The following is a 24,234-nucleotide window of genomic DNA, read 5'->3' on the forward strand; positions in this document are numbered from 1 at the left end:
TTTAGCATATAATATCATACTTAGTAAATATCCCAAGTCCTCAAGAATGCATATTTAGCTGATTATATAGTCAATCAACATTTGTTATTTGATAAACATATCACAATAAAATGTATACCATAAAAATACACTTTTCCAATTTATCACATTATTAGGCATTAGATAGCACTCCAGTGTTCTTGCCTGGAGAATCCCAGGGACAGAGGAGCCTGGTGGGCTGCCGTCTATGGGGTGTCACAGAGTCAGACACGACTGAAGCGACTTAGCAGCAGCAGCAATGCCTCTATAGAAATTTAATAAGTTCAGAAGAAGCTAATGTCCTCATGTGTGTTCCTCTCTCTCTCACACACACATATGCACACATGCACACACGAAGGAAAATATAAACTCAGTTTTATTAAATAGGGAAATTCTTATTATTATCCTGTATTTGCTAACAGAAGGTTGACAATTTACAGATATTAAAATAATAGAAAAGGCACATTCAAACAGGATTGGAGGGAATATAAATTGATACAATTTGACACAGCAGTTAATAATATTGACATATCAGTCAGTAATAAAGATGCACAAAACCTTTGGCCTCGCAATTTCACTCAAGGAAATTATCTTACAAATATGTTCAAACACATTCAAAGAGAGAAATCCACAAGAAACATTCTATGTAGTATTGTTTATAATAGCAAAACAAAACAATCTAAATGTCCACCACAGGGTTAATTAAATTAAATTCCATTACATACAATGGAATTATATGTAACCATTAAGAAGAATGAGGTAGCTCTGCTTGTGCTGATACAAAAGACCTTCAAGATATATTATATTATTCACTTTCTATAAGTACAGAACAAATTATACTATGTTTCTATTTCTGTCTTGACAAGGTTATATGTGTATGAATATGTAAGTGGACATGTAAGTGTATACTTATACAATGCATATATAGGTATGACATGTGCACATAGAAATTTCCTCATATATTACATAAAACTGTTGGTAATTATTCCTTCTGTGAAGTTACTTGAGGTAACTCAATTTTCATCATCTACTATACTGAACAATTTTAATATTTTATCATGAGCATGTGCTTTCCTTGTAATAATATCAGTTTAAAGAAATAGCCACTAACAGCTAAAATTCTAAAAGTTCAAATGTATAAAGATATAAATGCAAATCCTCTATAATGTCTCTGCCTTCTAAGAATCTTTGCAAAGCTAGTTTCAAAATAGGCTTTCCATTCCAGAACTCTAAGAAAATCAGAACAGTATCTGTAATGCATCTTGATTCATTTGTCCTGGTGCTATACTCTAGGAACATATATAGTATGGAGATTCATCCCATCAGCTTCACTTTGTAACACCTGAGACGTCTTCACCCTGTTTGTAATATCGTAAAGTGGATTGTTCTTCTCTGTGTAGCTGGCATAGGGCTCCATTTCATCCTGAGAAATAACCCAATGTTAAATTCAATTGGAAAAAAAAAAAACAGAAATCCTAACTACCTGTGCTTTTCTAACAAATGCTCACAACTTTAGTGTCTACCAATAGTGGTCTCTGAGTCTGCAGGAACATAAGAGCAAGACTTCTCTCATATACTATCAAAATTTTTTTGATTATTTAAGTCTCAGTGTCAGATGATAACAGTTGCCTGAAAGTAGGAATGTAGAAGAGTGAAGTAACATGAGGAGTATTTCAGAAAAGAGTGTCAAAGATTTAGTAAACTACTTATTATAATAGATTCTAGAGCTGGATAGGTATTAAACTTAGATAAGAAGGGCTTCCCTGATATCTCAGTTGGTAAAGAATCCACCTGCAATGCAGGAGATCCTGGTTCGATTCCTGGGTCAGGAAGATCCGTTGGAGAGGGGATAGACTACCCACTCCAGTATTCTTGGGCTTCCCTTGTGACTCAGCAGGTAAAGAATCGCCTGCAATGGGGGAGACCTGAGTTTGATCCCTGGGTTGGAAAGATCCCCTGAAGAAGGGAAAGGCTACCCACTCCAGTATTCTAGCCTGGAGAAGTCCACAAACTGTATAGTCCATGGGGTCGCAAAGAGTTGGACGCGACTGAGTGACTTTCACTTTCACTTTAGGTAAGACAGAAATGATGATGATATTGAAAAAATGAAATCAAGAATTAGAGATGGTTTAATGGAGGAGGAAATACTAACTCAATTTCTCCAAAGATTACAGTCCAAACGAGGCTAACATGATGTCTTTTGTAGGATGCAGTTCTTAAAAATATGGATTTGTGGTGTGTTTAAATAGTGCTTGGTGGATAATTAACAAAATAAGTACATCTGACAGTATTGTAGAATTTTTTCTTTTTAGTTAAAAAACTAATATTGATGCAAATTACAAATTATGTGACTAGATGCTGGGAAAGATGGAGGGCAAGAGGAGAAGGGGACGACAGAGGGTGAGATGCTTGGATGGCATCACTGACTCAATGGACATGGGTTTGGGTGGACTCCGGGAGCTGGTGATGGACAGGGAGGCCTGGCGTGCTGTGGTTCATGGGGTCACAGAGAGTTGGACACGACTGAGCGACTTAACTAAACTAACTGAGTAGATTTTCAGACTACGTGGCTTAAAAGTTTGCAAATATTCTTTTTAATCTTACCTCCTCAACAACTGGAGTATGCTCTGTTTTTTTCAATTTACATTTTCTGTAAAAATAAAAATAAGCTAGAATAAATGTCAAACCATGATTATTCAGATTGAAAATGAGAAAACAAAAGAGTGTGCTATTGACAATTATGGTTCATTTTGATAGAAACTATAATAAGTCAGAAATGAACTATCAGATATGAGTGAATAATGCTGCTTGCAGTTAACATCCAAATAAGATAATTCTGAATTTTGGAAAGATAAGTAAAATTATGCAAATAACCTTGTGTAATGGAATATTTGCAACACCTCATCTTTGGTATATGAAATTAATTATTGTAATTCTTTTCCCAAATACAAAATAGCATGCACTGTCTCTCCCAAGATCCTGCCCAGACAGCCTAATTCGCTAAACCTGCATGTCTAAACAACCTAGAAAAATCCCCCATGTCATTCAGAGTAGTCCAGGTATTTTATTTTCAGGGTATACTTCTTGATTATGGGAGAATTGATGTTAAAATCTTAATTTTACCTAGTCAATTCCATATTTCTGACTTCTTTTTAACCCAATAAAGCTGAAGAAGAGAAAGCATCAGTCAGTACCTGCAGCCACTGATTTTCAAAAGCCAAATGGATCCCACGACGATCAAGATAATAAAAATAGGGGCAATGATATATAAAATTTTTAAGTGTGCTGGTGTTTCAGCACCTGTAAATATAGACACAAGAATATATAATTTAACACTCAGTTCAGTTCAGTCACTCAGCCGTGTCTGACACTTTGTGACCCCATGGACTAATTTAACATTATTCAGAAGTAAAAAGCAATGAGCTATCAAGCCATGAAATCATGTAGGACTATTAAAAGCATATTTCTAAGTGAAAGGAGCCAATCTGAGAAGGCTAAATGCTGCATGATTCCAACCATATGACATTCTGGAAAAGTCAAAACTATGGAGTAAGACGATCAGGGATTGTTAAAGGTTAGGGTGGATGGAGGCATGAATAGGTGGAGCATAGAGGATTTTTATGGCAGTGAAACTTCTCTCTACCATACAATAATGGTGAATGTATGTCATTTATGCATTTCTCAAAATTCATAGAACATGTACCTAGAGTGAATCGTAATGTAAACTATGAACTTTGAGTGGTAATAGTACGTTAAGGTAGGGTCATTGATTATAACAAATGTACCACTGCAGCGTGGGAGATGATCAATAGATAGACAGGAAGACCATGCATCTGTAGGGACAAGGGTTTTGTTGGAACTCTCTGTACTTCCTATTCAATATTGCTATCATTCTAAAACTGCTTTAAAAAATAAAAGTCTACTTTAAAATTATATGTATATATATTTACATCTACAAGAATGTCTTATAGTACATGAAATTTATTTCTGTGATTTAATTTTTAATTGTTATAATAGAATTGCTTCATCATTTCAGACTCTTGAGTTTTCAGCAGACATTATCTTGTATCAGGATTTTGTTGCCTTAAGGATTCAGAAGCAGAAGATATTAAGAAGAGGTGGCAGGAATACACAGAAGAACTGTACAAAAAAGATCTTCACGACCAAGATAGTCACGATAACGTGATCACTGACCTAGAGCCAGACATCTTGGAATGGGAAGTCAAGTGGGCCTTAGAAAGCATCACTACGAACAAAGCTAGTGGAGGTGATGGAATTCCAGTTGAGCTATTTCAAGTCTTGAAAGATGATGCTGTGAAAGTGCTTCACTGAATATGCCAGCAGATTTGGAAAACTCAGCAGTGGCCACAGGACTGGAAGAGGTCAGTCTTCATTCCAATCCCAAAGAAAGGCAATGCCAAAGAATGCTCAAACTACCACACAATTGCACTCATCTCACATGCTAGTAAAGTCATGCTCAAAATTCTCCAAGCCAGGCTTCAGCAGTATGTAAACCGTGAACTCCCAGATGTTCAAGCAGGTTTTAGAAAAGGCAGAGGCACCAGAGATCAAATTGCCAACATCCGCTGGATCATGGAGAAAGCAAGAGAGTTCCAGAAAAACATCTATTTCTGCTTCATTGACTATGCCAAAGCCTTTGACTGTGTCGATCACAATAAACTGTGGAACATTCTGAAAGAGATGGGAATCCCAGACCACCTGACCTGCCTCTTGAGAAACCTGTATGCAGGTCAGGAAGCAACAGTTAGAACTGGACATGAAACAACAGATTGGTTCCAAATAGGAAAAGGTGTACGTCAAGGCTGTATATTGTCACCCTGCTTATTTAACTTATATGCAGAGTACATCATGAGGAACGCTGGGCTGAAAGAAGCACAAGCTGGAATCAAGATTGCTGGGAGAAATATCAATAACCTCAGATATGCAGATGACACTACCCTTATGGCAGAAAGTGAAGAGGAACTCAAAAGCCTCTTGATGAAAGTGAAAGAGGAGAGTGAAGAGGTTGGCTTGAAGCTCAACATTCAGAAAACAAAGATCATGGCATCTGGTCCTGTCCCTTCATGGGAAATAGATGGAAAAACAGTGGAAACAGTGTCAGACTTTATTTTTTTGGGCTCCAAAATCACTGAGGATGCTGATTGCAGCCATGAAATTAAAAGACGCTTGCTCCTTGGAAGGAAAGTTATGACCAACCTTGATAGTATATTAAAAAGCAGAGATGTTACTTTGCCAACCAAGGTCCGTCTAGTCAAGGCAATGGTTTTTCCCGTGGTCATGTATGGATGTGAGAGTTGGACTGGGAAGAAGGCTGATCGCCGAAGAATCGATGCTTTTGAACTGTGGTGTTGGAGAAGACTCTTGAGAGTCCCTTATACTGCAAGGAGATCCAACCAGTCCATTCTAAAGGAGATCAATCCTGGATGTTCATTGGAGGGACTGATGCTAAAGCTGAAACTGCAATACTTTGGCCACCTCATGCGACGAGTTGACTCACTGGAAAAGACTCTGATGCTGGGAAAGGTTGGGGGCGGGAGGAGAAAGGGACGACAGAGAATGAGATGGCTGGATGGCATCACCGACTCTGTGGACATGAGTTTGAGTGTACTCCGGGAGTTGGTGATGGACAGGGGGGCGTGGCGTGCTGTGATTCATGGGGTCGCGGAGAGTCGGACACGACTGAGCGACTGAACTGAACTGAACTGAAGGATTCACGTAGTGAATTCCTGTAGGAGAGATGTGAAATTTATCTCTCTCTGTTACAGTAACAGAGTATTGGTCATCTCCAATATTCAGAAATGAATAGGGAATTGTAAGAAAAGTATTTGGAAAAATAACCCTAATTCTGAAGTCACCTCTATTCCAAGGCATTGAAACTGAACTGAATGCATGTCAGCAACTTTAAACTATTCACTAACTGCTGGCAGCAATATAAGCTCAATCTGACAAGAGGAGAAGTCAGCAAAGGACCTGGCTGACTCTGAGAGGTTTTAAGACTGTGCTCCTGGAGTTTCGTGAATGTGGCTGGGACAGCAGAGAGAGGTAAGTGGAGGCTGTAATCTACCTTCCTTCAATACTTTGCTTTTAAACACTGGATTTTTATTTAAAGAAGAAAACTTTTGTTTTACAGTTAAAAACTACAATAGTGTTTTGAAGCCCTCTCTTTCAAACTAATGAGCTATATTTTGTTGGAAGTGTACTCACAGAGGTGAAAGTCCACCCTGTGAGGAAGACATACCTGCATTGGGTGGGACTGGACTAGAGACTCCCTCCAATTCTGAGAATCTATAAATATGATGTCATATTGTAATACTGAGTGGTCAGACTTCATACATAACCAGGAGCATTACTCTTCTCAGTAAACACTGCCAGATTGCCATTTCCTTCTCCAGGGGATCTTCCCGACCCAGGGATCGAACCCAGGTCTCCCGCATTGCAGACAGACCCTTTACCTTCTGAGCCACCAGGGAAGTCCATATATATATATATATATATAAACTTTAAGAATGGACTTTAGAAAATCATTCTTTAAACCCAACATTTTCCTCTTCTCCTTTCTTAACACTAAAATATCAGTAGAGAATTTTTAAAATTAACTTATTTATTTTAATTGCAGGCTAATTACTTTACAATATTGTAGTGGGTTTTGCCATATATTGACATGAATCAGCCATGGGTGTACATGTGTCCCCCATCCTGAAACCCTCTCCCCCCATCCCATTCCTCAGGGTCATCCCAGTGCACCAGCCCTGAGCGCAGAATTTTTTTTAAGTATAGACTTGCAAATATAAAGAGATTATGGATGAAGATAAGAGCAGATGAAAGATTTCAACTTGTTTTAACGTGAAAGTTGAACTGAAGAATGACCAATAATTCAGAGTGAAATAAGTGTAAACCTTAGTGAATCCAAGAAGACTCTAGAGTAGGAAGGAAAAAATATGGAGAAAGAGGAATGTCAGGAGTGAAGTGTGGAGATAAAAGTTGGAAGCTTCCTTGAAGTTCTGTATGAAGAACAGATAGGCTGCCAACTCTCCTCCCACCCCACTCAACCAGGTCACCACACTTCCCCGACCAGCAGAAAACAGGAAGTTTGGCCCAAAGAAGATGAACTGGAGAAATTCCAGAATCAAAGATCCAGACATAATATAGGGTGGAGATAAAGTGTCTTTAAAGGAAAGTTTGAGTTCTGAATACTCACACACATACACACACACACACACACACACACATTCTTACACACACCCCTCTCCTCCCTTCTCTCAGAACACTCTCAGATAGTCAGGATTATTCCTCCAAGGTAAGAGATTGCAGAGGTATTTTCATCAGAGTCTGAATAGCCTCAGAGAAAAGACCTTCCCTGGTAGCTCATATGTAAAGAACCTGCCTGCCAGTGTAGGAGACATAAGAGACATGGATTTGATCCCTGCGTTGGGAAGATTCCCTGGAGGAGGGCATGGCATGGCAACCCACTCCAGTATTCTTGCCTGGAGAATCCCGAGGACAGGGGAACTGAGGGGCTAATAGTCCATAGGGTCGCACAGAGTCAACACAGCTGAAGCGACTTAGCAAGCACACATGCACACTAGGTTTAAATTTGCTATATTAAGAAATAGCACCGTAACCATGTTAATAAAAACTGAGTCAAATACTAGAAGAAACACTTTCAGAGCTGAAAGTAATTGTCTCTGGAGAGTTGTGTATAAGAATGGAGCAGGGGGAATGGAGAATCAGAGAGGGCTAACATTTTACATGATATACTTGTCTAGACAACAACATACGATAGACAACATAGATTTTAAACTATATGAGTTAGGCTGATTAGAACAATATTTTTATAACAAGAAATTAGAGTAGAATGGGTGCAGAAAGCAGAGAAACTAAACTGTAATGAACTGAATCATAGATGTTATTATAAGACATTAAAGAAATTTCACTGGAAAAACCATGAGGAGAAAACTACCAGACTGAAAATTCATGAAGGTAATTTATGAGCAACTTTATTCTTCTAATAAAATTATAATTAGTTGTTTAAAATTACCCTTTATCCTTCTATTAAAACCATTTAAGTATTTGTGTAAAAGTACACTATACAAGTCAGTTTATTAGTACAGAAGAGAACATTAAAGGAAGAATAAATTGGGAGTTCCCTGGTAGCCTAGTGGTTAGGATTCTGGCTTTCACTGACATGGCCCAGGTTAAGTCCCTCATAGGGCAAGAATCGATGCTTTTGAACTGTGGTGTTGGAGAAGACTCTTGAGAGTCCCTTATACTGCAAGGAGATCCAACCAGTCCATTCTAAAGGAGATCGATCCTGGATGTTCATTGGAGGGACTGATGCTAAAGCTGAAACTGCAATACTTTGGCCACCTCATGCGACGAGTTGACTCACTGGAAAAGACTCTGATGCTGGGAAAGCTTGGGAGCAGGAGGAGAAGGGGACGACGGAGAATGAGATGGCTGGATGGCATCACCGACTCTGTGGACATGAGTTTGAGTGTACTCCGGGAGTTGGTGATGGACAGGGAGGCCTGGCGTGCTGTGATTCATGGGGTCGCGGAGAGTCGGACACGACTGAGCGACTGAACTGAACTGAACTGAACTGAGGGCAACTGAAATCCTGGAAGCTGCTCTACACAACTTAAAAAAAAAAAGTAGAATAAACTTCATTCTATAACATAGCTTTTTACAACAAATTTTTGTGTTATTCTTCTAGATAATCCTTTACTTTGAGGAGGAGACGGAGATAAAGTAGAGGGAGGAAAGGACATCCTTGAATGAAATTTCTTTGCATACTCCTTTTTCTTTCTTAAGGTAACTCTTCTGAAAGAATGGAAAAATCAAAAATAAGGCTAGAAAAATTACTAACCTTGACTCAGTTGTATGAGCAGACTCTTGTTGCCAGTCAAGTGGGAGACAGAGCAGGACACGTTCAGCACATGGCGGCCCCCCCAGCGGCATGTACTCTGGACGGTCACTGTGCCATTGCCCCAGTAAGGCTTTTGCTCAGTGACACAATCCCCCTCTGAGGTCCAGGAGATCTGTGCAGCCGGCTTCCCTGCAGCTGCCTTGCACACTGCAGTTCCCTTCTCAGTTTGGATCAGGGTCACATCTGGGGGCACTGCAGAATTGTAGGGGAAATGCTTCAGTCTTAACACATGGGACATGGAATTTAGATGGAGATTTGTTTCAGCCCAAAATCTGGTTATCTGAAACACCTCAATATGTGACGTTCCTTACCTAATACTTGGAGGTGATACTCATGATGGAAATTCCCATCACTTGTTACTATTTGACAAGTGTAATTCCCATCATGAGTGATGGCCACTGGATCAACCTGAAGGGCAGGATTCTCGTCAGGTCTGGAGGCCCAGGTTATTCTCTTGTCGGTACAGTTTCCTCTTGTGGTCTGATTTCTATCACGTCTATAGGCTCTGAAGCAGGGCGGCTTGTCTCTGAGGACTATTTCCCATGTTACTACCAACACACTTGGCCACCGCACAGGAGGGCAAGTGAGCAGAGCTTTTGTATCCACTAGTACTGATTGTGAAGTTTCAACTGGAGACACATACATAAACACACAAACAGAGAATAATAAGAGAAAAGCTTTATAATACTTGATGTGTCAAAATTTATTCACAACATATTACATGAAATTGTACTTAAAATTTACTTTGCAGGTGGTTTTTTCCAGAAATATTAGACTTAAATAAGAAATAACATTCATGAAATATATATAAAGTATAATATTAAATCCATCCAATGATTAACCAACTTCTTCCTGTATCATTAGGAAAATAACATTATATATATGATGATTTTTAATAGGGCTTCCCTGGTGGCTCAGAGGTTAACGCGTCTGCCTCCAATGCAGGAGACCCGGGTTCGATCCCTGGGTCGGGAAGATCCCCTGGAGAAGGAAATGGTAACCCACTCCAGTATTCTTGCCTGGAGAATCCCATGGATGGAGAAGCCTGGTAGGCTACAGTCCACGGGGTCGCAAAGAGTCGACACGACTGAGCGACTGAACAGAACAGGACATGAAATTAAATCAGAAGATTTGATACCTATGAAACAAACTGATGAGAAAATAGAATCTGAATTAAAAGACAAAGACAGTGTTCTAACTCTAATCTTTTGGACAAAAAGACCGTTAAATTTACCATACAACTCATGCTCTAAGGGGGAAAAATGGAATTATTAGTAATGTGGTTTTCTCCTCCCAAGTTTTGATGAAAGTGAAAAATCAGTAACATCAGAACTAAACACCTACTCTTAAGGGTGGCACTTCAGACAAACATAAATCTGCAAAGATATGGTATTTTCATTAAAAATAGCTATGACATTCAGGCTGAAGAAGTTGGAATTTTTTCTTTAATTTTTATTCAGAGAATCACAAAATCAGTTAAATCAGATTTTAAAATAATCTGTAATCTCAGTAGTCGGACCATCTCACATAAATGAAAAATGACGATGCCAAGCTGTAAGAGATGCTTAGAAGTATTTTTCTAGGGGAAAAAAAGTAGTATAGTATATAAATGCAAATCAAATGAAAAACAAGGATTATTTTCCTCTGTAAATTTTCTATAAAAGGATTTTATTGCAAATGTGTGATAGTATAATATATAGTCTTTCAAAGAGTTCCCCTTCCTTTCTATTCATTCACATAAATACTCCCTGATAGTTTGCTGTGAACCTTGTTCACAGATCTTGTTTTCATACATTTAATATCACTGTCAGGATTAAATATAGCATTGACCTATTTTTCCATTTTAAAATAAAAATTAAGACTGGCAAGCATTTCCCAATATAGAAGTTCATGCTCTCCCATAAACTGACATGTCCCTGATTGAAAGGGGTTTGCTGAGAGGTGTATCTGTTACAAGTCACCTGTAACAAAGGTGAGTGTCAGTGATTTCATCAGTTTAACATGAACAAAACCAGCTGTGGTGTGACAAACTTTTTATGTGAATGAAGCTTAAGCTTATGTTTCTAAGCTTTGCATTTAATATTTCCTCTCTCCTCTTTTGATGTCATCTGCCTCCTCCGTGATGTACTCAAGCCTTTTCATTTCATGGCCAAATAAATATCATATTACTAGATAAAGAAATGAGGAGGATTTTAGAGTAAGAGGGCAGTTAAACCCATGCTGTTTCCATCACTCCAAGTGACATTGGCTCATAGTGAGAACCTCCAGCTTGGCAAAGGCTTGGAGACAAGCAAGAATATGGCTTGTTAGAAATCTGCTAGAGGTTGGATGTAGGAAGCATATATGTGCATAAAGGAATGATGCTTAAAATAAAACCAGAAAAATAAGAGACCAGTGAGATAGCAAGCTGTGAATGCTCTTTTGTGTTATATGTTCGAACTTTACCTTGGTAAACAGCATAAGGTTTAATGGTTTTGCTAATATATATCCTCAAGATCTGACTCTGTTTTTTAAAGGGAAGTATTTGGTAATCAAATAAACACATTTGAACAGGGGTACAGTATCAAGAAATAACTCCATCAGTGAGGATTCCAAGCGCAGCAGATATTCTGTGTTCTTTCACTTTCCTCCATTCTGTGACCTTCAAGTCAATCACCCTTCACCTTTATCGATGGTTCTAATGTTATTGGTATTTCCCCCCTTTCTTCATCCTCTTCTTTCCTTTTCCATACTTTTTCATAAATTATCAGGATTAAAATGATTAACTAATAAATTATCATTGGTAAGTTATCATGATAATTTACCAATGGCCAGTACCTCCACAACACTCAGTGGGTTTGGCACTTAACAAATACATTCTCCATATAAGAGCAACTAGGGTGATTGCACTTCCTACTTCCTACTTCCTGAGAAAACAATAGAGTCTCTTCTTTGCTCCCAAACCAGCAGCCACATCCCATCTTCTCTGCATCCTTTGTCTATAAATCTCTTCCAGTCTTATTCAGCCTTTTGCACACAAATTCTTATTGGCTTTGAAGCATTTCCTTTCTTTGCTCACAACCTCACCCTAGGGCTTCCCTGATAGCTCAGTTGGTAAAAAATCTGCCTGCAGTGCAGAAGACCCCAGTTCAATTTCTGGGTAGGGAAGATCCCCTGGAGAAGGGATAGGCTACCCACTCCAGTATTCTTGGGGTTTCCTTGTGGCTCAGCTGGTAAAGAATCTGCTTGCTATGCGGGAGACCTGGGTTCAATCCCTGGGGGATCAAAGGGTTGGGAAGATCCCTGGGCTGGGAGAAGGGAAAGGCTATGCACTCCAGTATTCTGGCCTGGAGAATTCCATGGACTGCATAGTCCATGGGGTCGCAAAGAGTTGGACATGACTGAGTGACTTTCACTACCCTAGATTAAGCCCCCATCGCCAGGCACCTAACTTCTGTTTCTGTCTCAAACCTCTTCTCCCTTCCGTTCATACCTTAAAATGCAGCCAGCACATCATTCCACAACATGATGCAATTACTTCAACTCTAAAACCCTCCAGACATCTTTCACTGCCTGAAGAATAAGTTTGAGTGTCTTCCTGTTGGCTTCAAAAGCCCTCTGTCACACTGACTCTGCAATCTTGTCACCCACTACATTGTCCCCTCACTACAGGAAAAGAAAAAAAAAAAACAAAAAACCAGCACAGTTCCACCTCCATGTCATCTCTCACGTTGTTTTCACTCTCTAAGGTGCCCAGCATAATGCTATTTTTCTATTAAAATAACTCTTTCTTACCTGATTCACATGCTTGGTGTTTAACCACTCCCTTTCTACACTCCTGGTACCCTTGATGTGAGTGCTTACCTCTTCTTGCTGTGTGATATCTGGGCTTCTGTCTGGGTTCCCCCACAGAACAGAGCTCCCTGCAGGGCTCTCTGATAGTCTACTTCATCTTGCTCATCTTTGTGTTCCCCACAAAGCCCAGCACAGTGCATGACAGAGAAAACTCCATAATCTTTCAGTGGAATTGAACCGCTTTAGGGGAGGATGGGTGGAGTCATTCAAGTCACTTATCCTACAGCATTCAGATCACCATATTCTTTAACTGGGTACAAGATCAGAACAGAGTTCAGGCCCCTGACTATGTTTCTAAGGAAGTTCAACATTCTATGCTTCAGTACTGGCCTCAAATTAAAAAAACAAAAACAAAAAAATACAGGCATACTACCTTCTGTATGAAGTGTTACAGTGCTCTGCTTTCTTTCCATAGATGAGGTTGTTGAAACTAGAAAATATTCAGAGAGAAATAGATGAAATCAATTTCAGAAACTTAGAGTAAAAACCATTCTTTTTTCCACAAGAGCTTGTATGCAACATGATAGAAAATCAATGAACCATAACTAAAATTACACAAAAATCCTTGAAATAAATCAGACGCTGTTACATCATTATATGGAAAAACATGCTAACATTTGGAAATTACATTGTAGGCTATTAGTCAGTGATTTTCCATTTATGCAGTACCTCCTTTTATACTTAAAACTATTTTGTACAAAGTAACACTGCCTCTATCCTTCCTTAGCTATAATGTATTGGTCCATCATGCATACCTCACATGAGCTGGGCTGATTATGTGGTCTTTTTTACAGATGCCACTACTTGATTAAAATTGTTTAGACCAGTGGTGGGCATCTCAAACAGCTGGATAAATCAAGTACTTTCTCAGGAACCAACACTGAGAAGAATAGTTCATCCCTCTTTCTTCCCCATTTTCCTACTATGATGGCTAATTTTATGTGTCAGCCTAGCTAGTCCATGGTACCCATATGTTTGGTCAAATATTATTCTAGATGTTTCTACAAAGATATTTTTTAATTGGTAGAATTTGAGTAAAGTAAATTACCCTCCATAATGTGAGTGGGACTTATCCAATCAGTTGAAGGGTTTAATAGAAAAGACTGACCTCATGGGAAAGGGAATTCTGCCAGCACATTGCATTCAGACTCGATCTGCATCTCTTCCCTGGGTCTCCAAAGATCCTGCAGATTTTGGGCCAATTCTATAAAGTAAATCAATCTCTCTTCCTTTCTCTCTCATTCTCCCTCTCTCTAGGATGTCCAACACACACATACACCCTGTTCTGTTTCTCTGAGGAACCCTACCTTGGGAAGAATGAAGCAGAAGCAGAGAGATGGCAGACTTAACCTAACTCAAGTTCCCAATTCTTTAGTTCTTAAGATCTACGTGCATTCCTTCTCTTGAGTTCTATAGAGTTTCTGAAGATAGTCCCAATCTACTTCAAATCTGCTTTCTGAAAAATATGTTTGTATTACTATATTTTTAAAGAACAACAATGACTTTCAGAATGCTTCTTATGATTTAAAAACCTGAAAAATATCTTCTTCTGAGTTTATAAGACCACCATTCAATGTGCTTTCCTGCTTTTAAATTTTTTCTTTATGCTCCCCATTCTAATTTTCCACTCAATTCTACCACATAATAAACAGAGAAATTAAATTAAAGGTCTTAGAAGCCAGTAGTGAACAGGCTTCTAAAATAATTTGGTTTTTCTAGGTAGCTAAGTGTCATCAGACTGGGTTGGAAAGAAGGCAAAGAATGAGATTCTATTAAATTTAGTTCATACTGGGATTAAGTATCTATTCCAGAAACAGATAAGAAATCAAAGTTGACCTCAGAGGGATTACTGAAATCAAGTTATGTCTTAGGTCTTCTAGACTCTGAAGCTCTATCATGGCACACAGTATAGCTTTGCCAAAGAACTAAAAAGGAAACATCTGGAGCTTTGCATTCCATATGGTCTCTGTTGCAAGTATTCAACACTGCTGTTGCAGCAAGAAAGCAGGCACATATAATAAGGGAAAAAATGTCCATAGCTTTGTCCAATACAATTTTATCTACAAATATATACAGCCAGCTGGATTTTGCCCATGGGCTATAGTCTGCTAACTCTTTTTTTAAATTATTTTTTATTCTAAAATTTTTATTTAATAAATGGTACAAAGCACAATGCCAAAAACATTAACAGTTAAAATTTCACCAAAAGAAAAAATACTATAGAATACACAGTTGTAAAAAGCTACATTAAGTTATTTTACAACTGCCTCAGGCTGCAAAAAGAAAAAAAACCCAATGCCACATCTAAGTTATCCTCTCTCAAAATAATGCCATTTATGTTATAAACCATGAGCACCCCATCAAAAGACAGGAACTGCTTTTGTTAATTCATATATATATATATATGACTGTATCACTTTGCTATACACCTGAAACAAACACAACACTGTAAATAAAATATAGTACAATATAAAATAAAAATAAGTAACAGACCTTTGGGGCTTTACACCGAGTTAGAGTTCCTATCAGAGGGATAACAGCACCACAGCCGTACTGAATCCTCATGAAGGAGGCACACGAATGACTAGATTACAAGAGTTACAGGAATGAGAGCTGCTCACTTCCCAGAAACTACAGCTCACAGAAAACCAACAAAGGCACGAGATACAGACCATTCACTTATGAATGTGTAAAACTCAAGAAAGTCCACATTATTCCTACAACATGTTGAAAGTGCTTCAGAATTCACACAATACTAATTTTCTTTTGGTTCTGGTTAAATTATATATACCATTTTATTTTACAACAAATGGTAAAATCTGTAACTCTGTTCAAAGTTTTAAAAGATCACTTAAGAATGGTTTCTTGTATTTCCATGCCACCTTTATAGTTCTGGTTTCTTATTTCTTAATTAGTAAATTCAGCGTGCAAGTTCTATCCCAGGCTAAACCCACTCCTGGGCATACACACTGAGGAAACCAGAATTAAAAGAGATACATGTACTCCAATGTTCATTGCAGCACTGTTTATTATAGCCAGGACATGGAAGCAACCTAGATGTCCATCTGCAGACAAATGGATAAGAAAGCTGTGCTACATTTACACAATGGAGTACTACTCAGCAATTTAAAAAATACATTTGAATCAGTTCTAATGAGGTGGATGAAACTGGAGCCTATTATACAGAGTGAAGTAAGCCAGAAAGGAAAACACCAATACAGTATACTAACACATATATATGGAATATAGCAAGAGGATAACGATAACCCTGTATACGAGACAACAAAAGAAACACAGATGTATAGAATAGTCTTTTGGACTCTGTGGGAGAGGGCGAGGGTGGGATGATTTGGGAGAATGGATTGAAACATGTATATTATCATATGTGAAACGAATCTGACATGGTTGGGGACTCCCCACCTCAACACTCTGTGGATTCAAGAGGCCGTTCCTTCCGGAAGTGTATAAATTAGCCTGGGATAGAACCTACTAACTCTTGACTTAAAGTACAGTATTTTGTTTGTTGTAATTTCTTACAGTGACAACATTTATAAAGACAAACAATAAACATCCACTGAATATTCTATTTTATTCTGCTTACTTTGCCTTTTAAAGATAAACTAAATCTCCAGTGAAAATCCCAAGTTCTCCTTCAAATTAAATAAATTTCCTATTCTATTTCTGTGTTGGTGGTTTAGTCACTAAGTCATGTGTGACTCTTTGTGACCCCATGGACTATAGCCTGCCAGGGTCCTCTGTCCTAGGATTTCCCAGGCAAGAATACTGGAGTGGGTTGCCATTTCCTTCTCCAGGGGCTCTTCCCAACCCAGGGATTGAACCTGGGTCTCCTGCATTGCAGACAGATTCTTTACCAGCTGAGTCATTCTGTTTTTAACATGTTGCAACTCATTCCTTTCTTCCTTGCATTCTTTCTTTCCTTACGTTGAGTGAAGAGTGGCAATATTGAGGACACCCAATAGGATTCTGATAAGTAAGAAAACTACAGTGAACCCTGCCCATTTCCAGCTAAAAGGGAGCTGTCTGGTGGTCACAAGATGGCTATCATAATAGACAAAGGTTACTGAGGCCTACAAAGGCCTTCTCTTGTGAGCATTTTGGCCTTTGCAGCCCTGAGACCTGCTGTTTCTGGAAGAAAGTGTTTCACAACCAAAATATTCTCCGGTTCTGGTTGAACAGAATTCAGCATCAGGTCTTCACATGTCCGGCTGTCATCAATCATTCTCCCTGATTTTTTTTTTTTTTGCCTCAGTGCATGGCAATCAGAATCTTATTCCCCCACCACAGATCAAACCCTCACCCCTTGCAGTGGAAGTGAGGAGTCTTAACCATTAGACTGCCAAGGAAGTCCCATGCTCCTTATTTTAAAGATATAGGTTGTTTGTTATCAATGGAAAGTTCAAAGAACCTAGCCTTGATTTATGTCTTCTAGAAGGCAATGGCAAGCCACTCCAGTACTCTTGCCTAGAAAATCCCATGGACGGAGGAGCCTGGTAGGCTACAGTCCATGGGGTCGCTACGAGTCAGACACGACTGAGCGACTTCACTTTCACTTTTCACTTTCACACATTGGAGAAGGAAATGGCAACCCACTCCAGTGTTCTTGCCTGGAGAATCCCAGGGACGGGGGAGCCTGGTGGACTGCCGTCTATGGGGTCGCACAGAGTCGGACACGACTGAAGTGACTTAGCAGCAGCAGCAGCAGCAGCAGGAGATATTTAAAGACTTTTCTTCTTATTCTTTGGATTTCACTTCATATGCCCCATAGAAATTGTTACTTTTAGTAACAGAACAAATGATTTTCATGCTCTGAACTAAGCTGTTGCCATTACAGTGAATTCTCATGTTAGCCATCTTTTCTGGGAATATTGTCAGTTTGACATATTAGTATTCAGTTCAGTTCAGTTCATTTCAGTATCTCAATCGTGTCCAACTCCTTGCGACCCCATGAATCACAGCACGCCAGGCCTCCCTGTCCATGACCAACTCCCGGAGTTCACTCAAACTCATGTCCATCAAGTTGGTGATGCCATCCAGCCATCTCATTCTCTGTCGTCCCCTTCTCCTCCCACCCCCAATCCTTCCCAGCATCAGAGTCTTTTCCAGTGAGTCAACTCGTCGCATGAGGTGGCCAAAGTACTGGAGTTTCAGCTTTAGCATCAGTCCTTCCAATGAACACCCAGGATTGATCTCCTTTAGAATGGACTGGTTGGATCTCCTTGCAGTCCAAGGGACTCTCAAGAGTCTTCACCAGCAACACAGTTCAAAAGCATCAATTCTTCGGCGATCAGCTTTCTTCACAGTCCAACTCTCACATCCATTCATGACCACGGGAAAAACCATAGCCTTGACTAGATGGACCTTGGTTGGCAAAGTAATGACTCTGCTTTTTAATATTCTATCTAGGTTGGTCATAACTTTCCTTCCAAGGAGTAAGCATCTTTTAATTTCATGGCTGCAATCAGCATCCGCAGTGATTTTGGAGCCCAAAAACATAAAGTCTGACACGGTTTCCACTGTTTCCCCATCTATTTCCCATGAAGTGATGGGACCAGATGCCATGATCTTTGTTTTCTGAATGTTGAGCTTCAAGCCAACTTTTTCACTCTCCTCTTTCACTTTCCTCAAGAAGCTTTTTAGTTCCTCTTCACTTTCTGCCATAAGGGTGGTGTCATCTGTATATGTGAGGTTATTGATATTTCTCCCAGCAATCTTGATTCCAGCTGTGCTTCTTCCAGCCCAGCGTTCCTCATGATTAGTTATTAGATATAACTAAATCAGTGTGAGTACCAAGGGATTCTGTTGGAAGAGCTTGATCTTACATTAAGTGGTGTCTTCATAATTGAATAAGCTCTTCAAGCATTTTGAGTTTCAGTGTTCTCAGTGGACTAGAGTGTAGAAGACACTTTATGCTTAACAAAAGGTATTCCAGTGAGTAGAGGCCCATGGAGAATTCTGCCTCTTAAACCAGACACAAAATTCTCCTACAACTAAGCAACATTCACTGTCTAAAGAAAAATACCTTGGGAAGAAAATCAGTCAATTATCCCTGCAATTTCTCATACTAGAGATAAAACCCACAAGTAATAGTGTTTTCTTCAGTGTGCTAAAATTATATGTTTCAGAAAAGAAAAATATTATGCTTGTTTTCAGAAGTAGTCCTATGATCATTTTTATAATACTGGATACGTCTTTTAAACTTAGTTAAGTGAAGGGACTAGATCTGATAGATAGAGTGCCTGATGAATTATGGATGGAGGTTCATGGCATTGCACAGACGACAGGTTTCAAGACCATCCCCATGGAAAAGAAATACAAAAAAGCAAAATGGCTGTCTGGGGAGGCCTTACAAATCGCTGTGAAAAGAAGAGAAGCAAAAAGCAAAGGAGAAAAGGAAAGATATATGCATCTGAATGCATAGTTCCAAAGAATAGCAAGGAGAGATAAGAAAGCCTTCCTCAGTGATCAATGCAAAGAAACAGAGGAAAACAACAGAATAGGAAAAACAAGAGATCTCTTAAAGAAAATTAGAGATACCAAGGGAATATTTCATGCAAAGATGGGCTCGATAAAGGTCAGAAATGGTATGGACCTAACACAAGCAAAAGATATTAAGAAGAGGTGGCAAGAATACACAGAAGAACTGTACAAAAAAGATCTTCACAACCAAGATAATCACAATGGCGTGATCACTCACCTAGAGCCAGACAACCTGGAATGTAAAGTCAAGTGGGCCTTCAAAAGCATCACTATGAACAAAGCTAGTGGAGGTGATGGAATTCCAGTTGAGCTATTTCAAATCCTGAAAGATGATGCTGTGAAAGTGCTGCATTCAATATGCCAGCAAATTTGGAAAACTCAGCAGTGGCCACAGGACTGGAAAAGGTCAGTTTTCATTATAATCACAAAGAAAGGCAATGCCAAAGAATGCTCAAACTACCGCATAATTGCACTCATCACATGCTAGTAAAGTCATGCTCAAAATTCTCCAAGCCAGGCTTCAGCAATACGTGAATCGTGAACTTCCAGATGTTCAAGCTGGTTTTAGAAAAAGCAGAGGAACCAGAGATCAAATTGCCAACATCTGCTGGATCATGGAAAAAGCAAGAGAGTTCCAGAAAAACATCTATTTCTGCTTCATTGACTATGCCAAAGCCTTTGACTGTGTGGATCACAATATACTGAGAAAAATTCTGAAAGAGATGGGAATACCAGATCACCTGACCTGCCTCTTAAGAAACCTATATGCAGGTCAGGAAGCAACAGTTAGAACTGGACATGGAAAAACAGACTGGTTCCAAATAGGAAAAGGAGTACGTCAAGGCTATATATTGTCACCCTGCTTATTTAACTTATATGCAGAGTACATCATGAGAAACGCTGGGCTTGAAGAAGCACAAGCAGGATTCAAGATTGCCGGGAGAAAGATCAATAACCTCAGATATGCAGATGACACCACCCTTATGGCAGAAAGTGAAGAATAACTAAGAAGCCTCTTGAGGAAAGTGAAAGAGGAGAGTGAAAAGGTTGGCTTGAAGCTCCACATTCAGAAAACAAAGATCATGGCATCTGGTCCCATCACTTTATGGGAAATAGATGGGAAAACAGTGGAAACAGTGTCAGACTTTATTTTTCTGGGCTCCAAAATCACTGCGGATGCTGATTGCAGCCATGAAATTAAAAGACGCTTACTCCTTGGAAGGAAAGCTGTGATCAACCTAGATAGCATATTAAAAAGCAGAGACAATACTCTGCCAACAAAGGTCCATCTAGTCAAGGCTATGGTTTTTCCAGTGGTCATGTATGGATGTGAGAGTTGGATTGTGAAGAAAGCTGAGCACCAAAGAATTGATACTTTTGAACTGTGCTGTTGGAGAAGACTCTTGAGAGTCCCTTGGACTGCAAGGAGATCCAACCAGTCCATTCTAAAGGAGATCAATCCTGGGTGTTCATTGGAAGGACTGATGCTAAAGTTGAAGCTCCAATACTTTGGCCACCTCATGCGACAAGTTGACTCATTGGAAAAGACTGATGCTGGGAAGGATTGGGGGCAGGAGGAGAAGGGGACAACAGAGAATGAGATGGCTCGATGGCATCACCGACTCGATGGACATGAGTTTGAGTGAACTCCGGGAGTTGGTGATGGACAGGGAGGCCTGGAGTGCTGTGATTCATGGGGTCGCAAAGAGTCAGACACGATTGAGCAACTGAACTGAACTGAACTGAACTGAATTGCTAATATGAGTCATTCAGTTTTATTATCTCCATTTGGTATCTAGTTCCTATAGAAGGCCAATTTCATGTCAAGTATCATGTCTTCATTGATAAAAGAAAGCATCTTTCTTACTCAGTCTTTCTTGAAGTTTTGTATATACCAAAGTAGTACAACAATCATTTAAAGCTTCTGATTAACGGTTCTATGATTTCTGTTCAATTTCTTTGTATGAAACCAAATTTTCTTTTAAGTTTAGAAAGATTATAGTTTTACATTAACATAAGAAGTCTAATTTAACTCTTTCAGTATGTACATATCAGAGAAGGCAATGGCAAGCCGATCCAGTACTCTTGCCTGGAAAATCCCATTCATGGAGGAGCCTGGTAGGCTGCAGTCCGTGGAGTCGCTAAAGGTCGGACACGACTGAGCGACTTCACTTTCACTTTTCACTTTCACACATTGGAGAAGGAAATGGCAGCCCACTCCAGTGTTCTTGCCTGGAGAATCCCAGGGACAGGGGAGCCTAGTGGACTTCTGTCTATGGGGTCACACAGAGTTGGACACGACTGAAGTGACTTAGCAGCAGCAGCAGCAGTATATAGATATACAGACAGTTCCCAACTTGGGATAGTGTGATTTAGGACTTTTTTTTTTTTTACTGTAGGATGGTGCAAAAGCCATATGCATTCAGTAGAAACTGTATTTTTAATTTTGGATTTTGATTGCTTTCTCAGTTCAGTTCAATCGTTCAGTTGTGTCCGACTCTTTGCGACCCCATGAATCACAGCATGCCACGCCTCCCTGTCCATCACCAACTCCTAGAGTTCACTCAAATTCATGTCCATCGAGTCGGTGATGCCATCCAGCCATCTCATTTTCTGTTGTCCCCTTCTCCTCCTGCCCCCAATACCTCCCAGCATCAGAGTCTTTTCCAGTGAGTCAGCTCTTCGCATGAGGTGGCCAAAGTATTGGAGTTTAAGCTTTAGCATCAGTCCTTCCAATGAACACCCAGGACTGATCTCCTTTAGAATGGACTGGCTGGAACTCCTTGCAGTCCAAGGGACTCTCAAGAGTCTTCTAGGATAGCATTAGTAGTATGGTATTCTCTTGTGAAGCTGGGCAGCTGCAGTAAGCCACAGCTCCCAGTCAGCTACACAATCACAAGGGTAAATAGCTGATACACTTACAACTATTCTGTACCCATACAACCATTTTTTTTTCACTTTCAAAAGGTACAGTATTCAATAAATTTCATGAGATATTCAGCATGTTAATATGAGATAGGCTTTGTGTTAGATGATTTTACTCAGCTGTTTAAAGAAGGCTCAGCTAAGTTTTGATGTTAGGTTATTGTTGTTCAGCCGCTAAGTCGTGTTCAATTCTTTGCAATCCCATGGACTGCAGCACGCCAGGCTTCTCTGTCCTTCACTATCTCCCGGAGTTTGCTCAAACTCATGTCCATTGAGTTGGTAATGCCATCCAACCATCTCATCCTCTGTCGCCCTTTTTTCCTCCTGTTAGGTAGGTTAGGTGTATTTTGATTTATGATATTTTCAACTTAGGATGAGTTTATTGAGGCATAATGCCATCATAAGTGATGGAAGATCTGTATATAGACTGAATCATATGTGAACTGTTTTTAAAGACATATTTACAGTAGAAAAGTAATTTAGTTATTCATTATATTAGTTTCCTAGAACTGTTTTGATATGTAATCCACAAACTCAATCCCTTAAAACAATAGATATTTATTCTCTCACATTTCTAGAAGTCAGAAATATATCAAAGTGTTAGCACAACCATATTCCTTCCAAAGTCTCTAGTAAAGAACCCTTTTTTGTTTCTTCCAGGTTTGAGTGGCTGCCAGAAATCCTGTGTGTTCCTTAGTTTGTAGATGTATCATTTCAACCTCTGCCTCCATCTTTACATTGTATTTTCCCTTGTGGCTTCTCCCTTTCTTTTCCATGTCATCCGACATAGGGCCCACACTAATCCAGGTTGATCTCATCTGAAAGCTTTAGGTTAAATACATTTCAAAGACCCTTTGTCCAAATGTACCCACATTTGTAGGTTCCTGGTGGACAGATCTTGAGGTGGAGGCACCATTTAACTCACTAAACTCAAGCACTATTCCCACCCCTCAGATTAATAATTTATATAGTCATTTTACTTATTTGAGTCTGCAGTTGATCTGAAATCTAATTTTTCTAAATAGTAAATAAGTAAGTGTAATTAAAAAGGATATTTATTGAGTCCAAGAATGCATTTTGAAATCACTAGAATTATTTTTCCATGAAGTGCTCAATGTAAAATGTATTACAAAAATAATATTTTAAAATATAAAGAAAAAGTTAACTATAATGAGAAACAAAAATCTGGGAGACAGCAGAGCTGGGCAAGGGCACACGGAAAGTAAATTAGTAGCATCTGCTAAGGCCAATATTTTTAAGTTTTCTAGAGTAAACCTAGTAAAACTATGATTTTAAAATTGAAAGAAAAAAATTGGTGCTGTGCCCTTGATTTACTTCATGATCACAGTCTTGAAATAAGTACTAAATAAGAACAGAAAATAATTTCAGAATGAAAAATTTACCAACATTTTAAAACATAAACAGTATTTGTTTTGACAATTTTAGATAAAATAATCTATAAATAACTTAAGATAATTCAAGATCTCAAAGTGTAAAACTGTAAAAAAACATCAAGCACTTTTCTATTAGAATTATTATTAAAAGATGAGCATTACCTGAACTGTGATTGACACTGTCCATCTGCTGCATTGAGTTGTTTGATGTTTTAGGACCTTCCATTCCAACACTTAAGCATTCTGAAAAGACACATTGGGTAAAGAGAGAAATACACATTAGCATTTCTGACTCCTGGTGAAAATCACAATTTTTTTCACATTCCTTGGGCCATTTTGGGATTGCAGTTGCCAATAAAAACATGAATTATGACAGAAAAGCAAACGTCTCAGAAAAATTTATCCTGGTATGAACTTTTCACTTGATCTTCCTTCCTATTTGGCATACCCCTATTTTAGGCCCACAGTACCACTCACCACCCTCTTGTCTTATATTCAAGTCAAAGTATTTCTTCTTCTAGACTTAAATGCACTTAGTCTATCTCCAGTTGTGAAAAGGTGTTTTACTGTGTTACAGACATTTCAGGCACCAGTGAGGAAGGAGAAGGTTAGTACTGA

At 39.1% G+C, this 24,234-nt stretch overlaps 1 protein-coding gene across 1 annotated transcript in view; it reads right to left on the reverse strand.

Annotated features, from left to right (window-relative positions):
* Positions 1-376: 376 nt before the first annotated feature.
* LOC129554180 (cell surface glycoprotein CD200 receptor 1) overlaps positions 377-24,234 on the reverse strand; it is a 76,344-nt gene continuing 52,486 nt past the window's right edge. Inside the window, exons 3-9 of the mRNA XM_055422823.2 lie at positions 23,779-23,859; positions 13,173-13,229; positions 9,277-9,594; positions 8,906-9,157; positions 3,213-3,318; positions 2,623-2,668; positions 377-1,441 (exon numbers count right to left, since the gene is read on the reverse strand). Of these exons, the coding sequence (XP_055278798.2) occupies positions 1,301-1,441; positions 2,623-2,668; positions 3,213-3,318; positions 8,906-9,157; positions 9,277-9,594; positions 13,173-13,229; positions 23,779-23,859 (1,001 nt within the window). The 3' untranslated portion in view covers positions 377-1,300. The remainder of the gene's footprint in view (positions 1,442-2,622; positions 2,669-3,212; positions 3,319-8,905; positions 9,158-9,276; positions 9,595-13,172; positions 13,230-23,778; positions 23,860-24,234) is intronic.

The sequence above is a fragment of the Moschus berezovskii genome, chromosome 1 (genome assembly GCF_049115385.1).
Source record: "Moschus berezovskii isolate FMDL1 chromosome 1, NW_MosBer_1.0, whole genome shotgun sequence".
Taxonomy (NCBI): Eukaryota; Metazoa; Chordata; class Mammalia; order Artiodactyla; family Moschidae; genus Moschus; species Moschus berezovskii.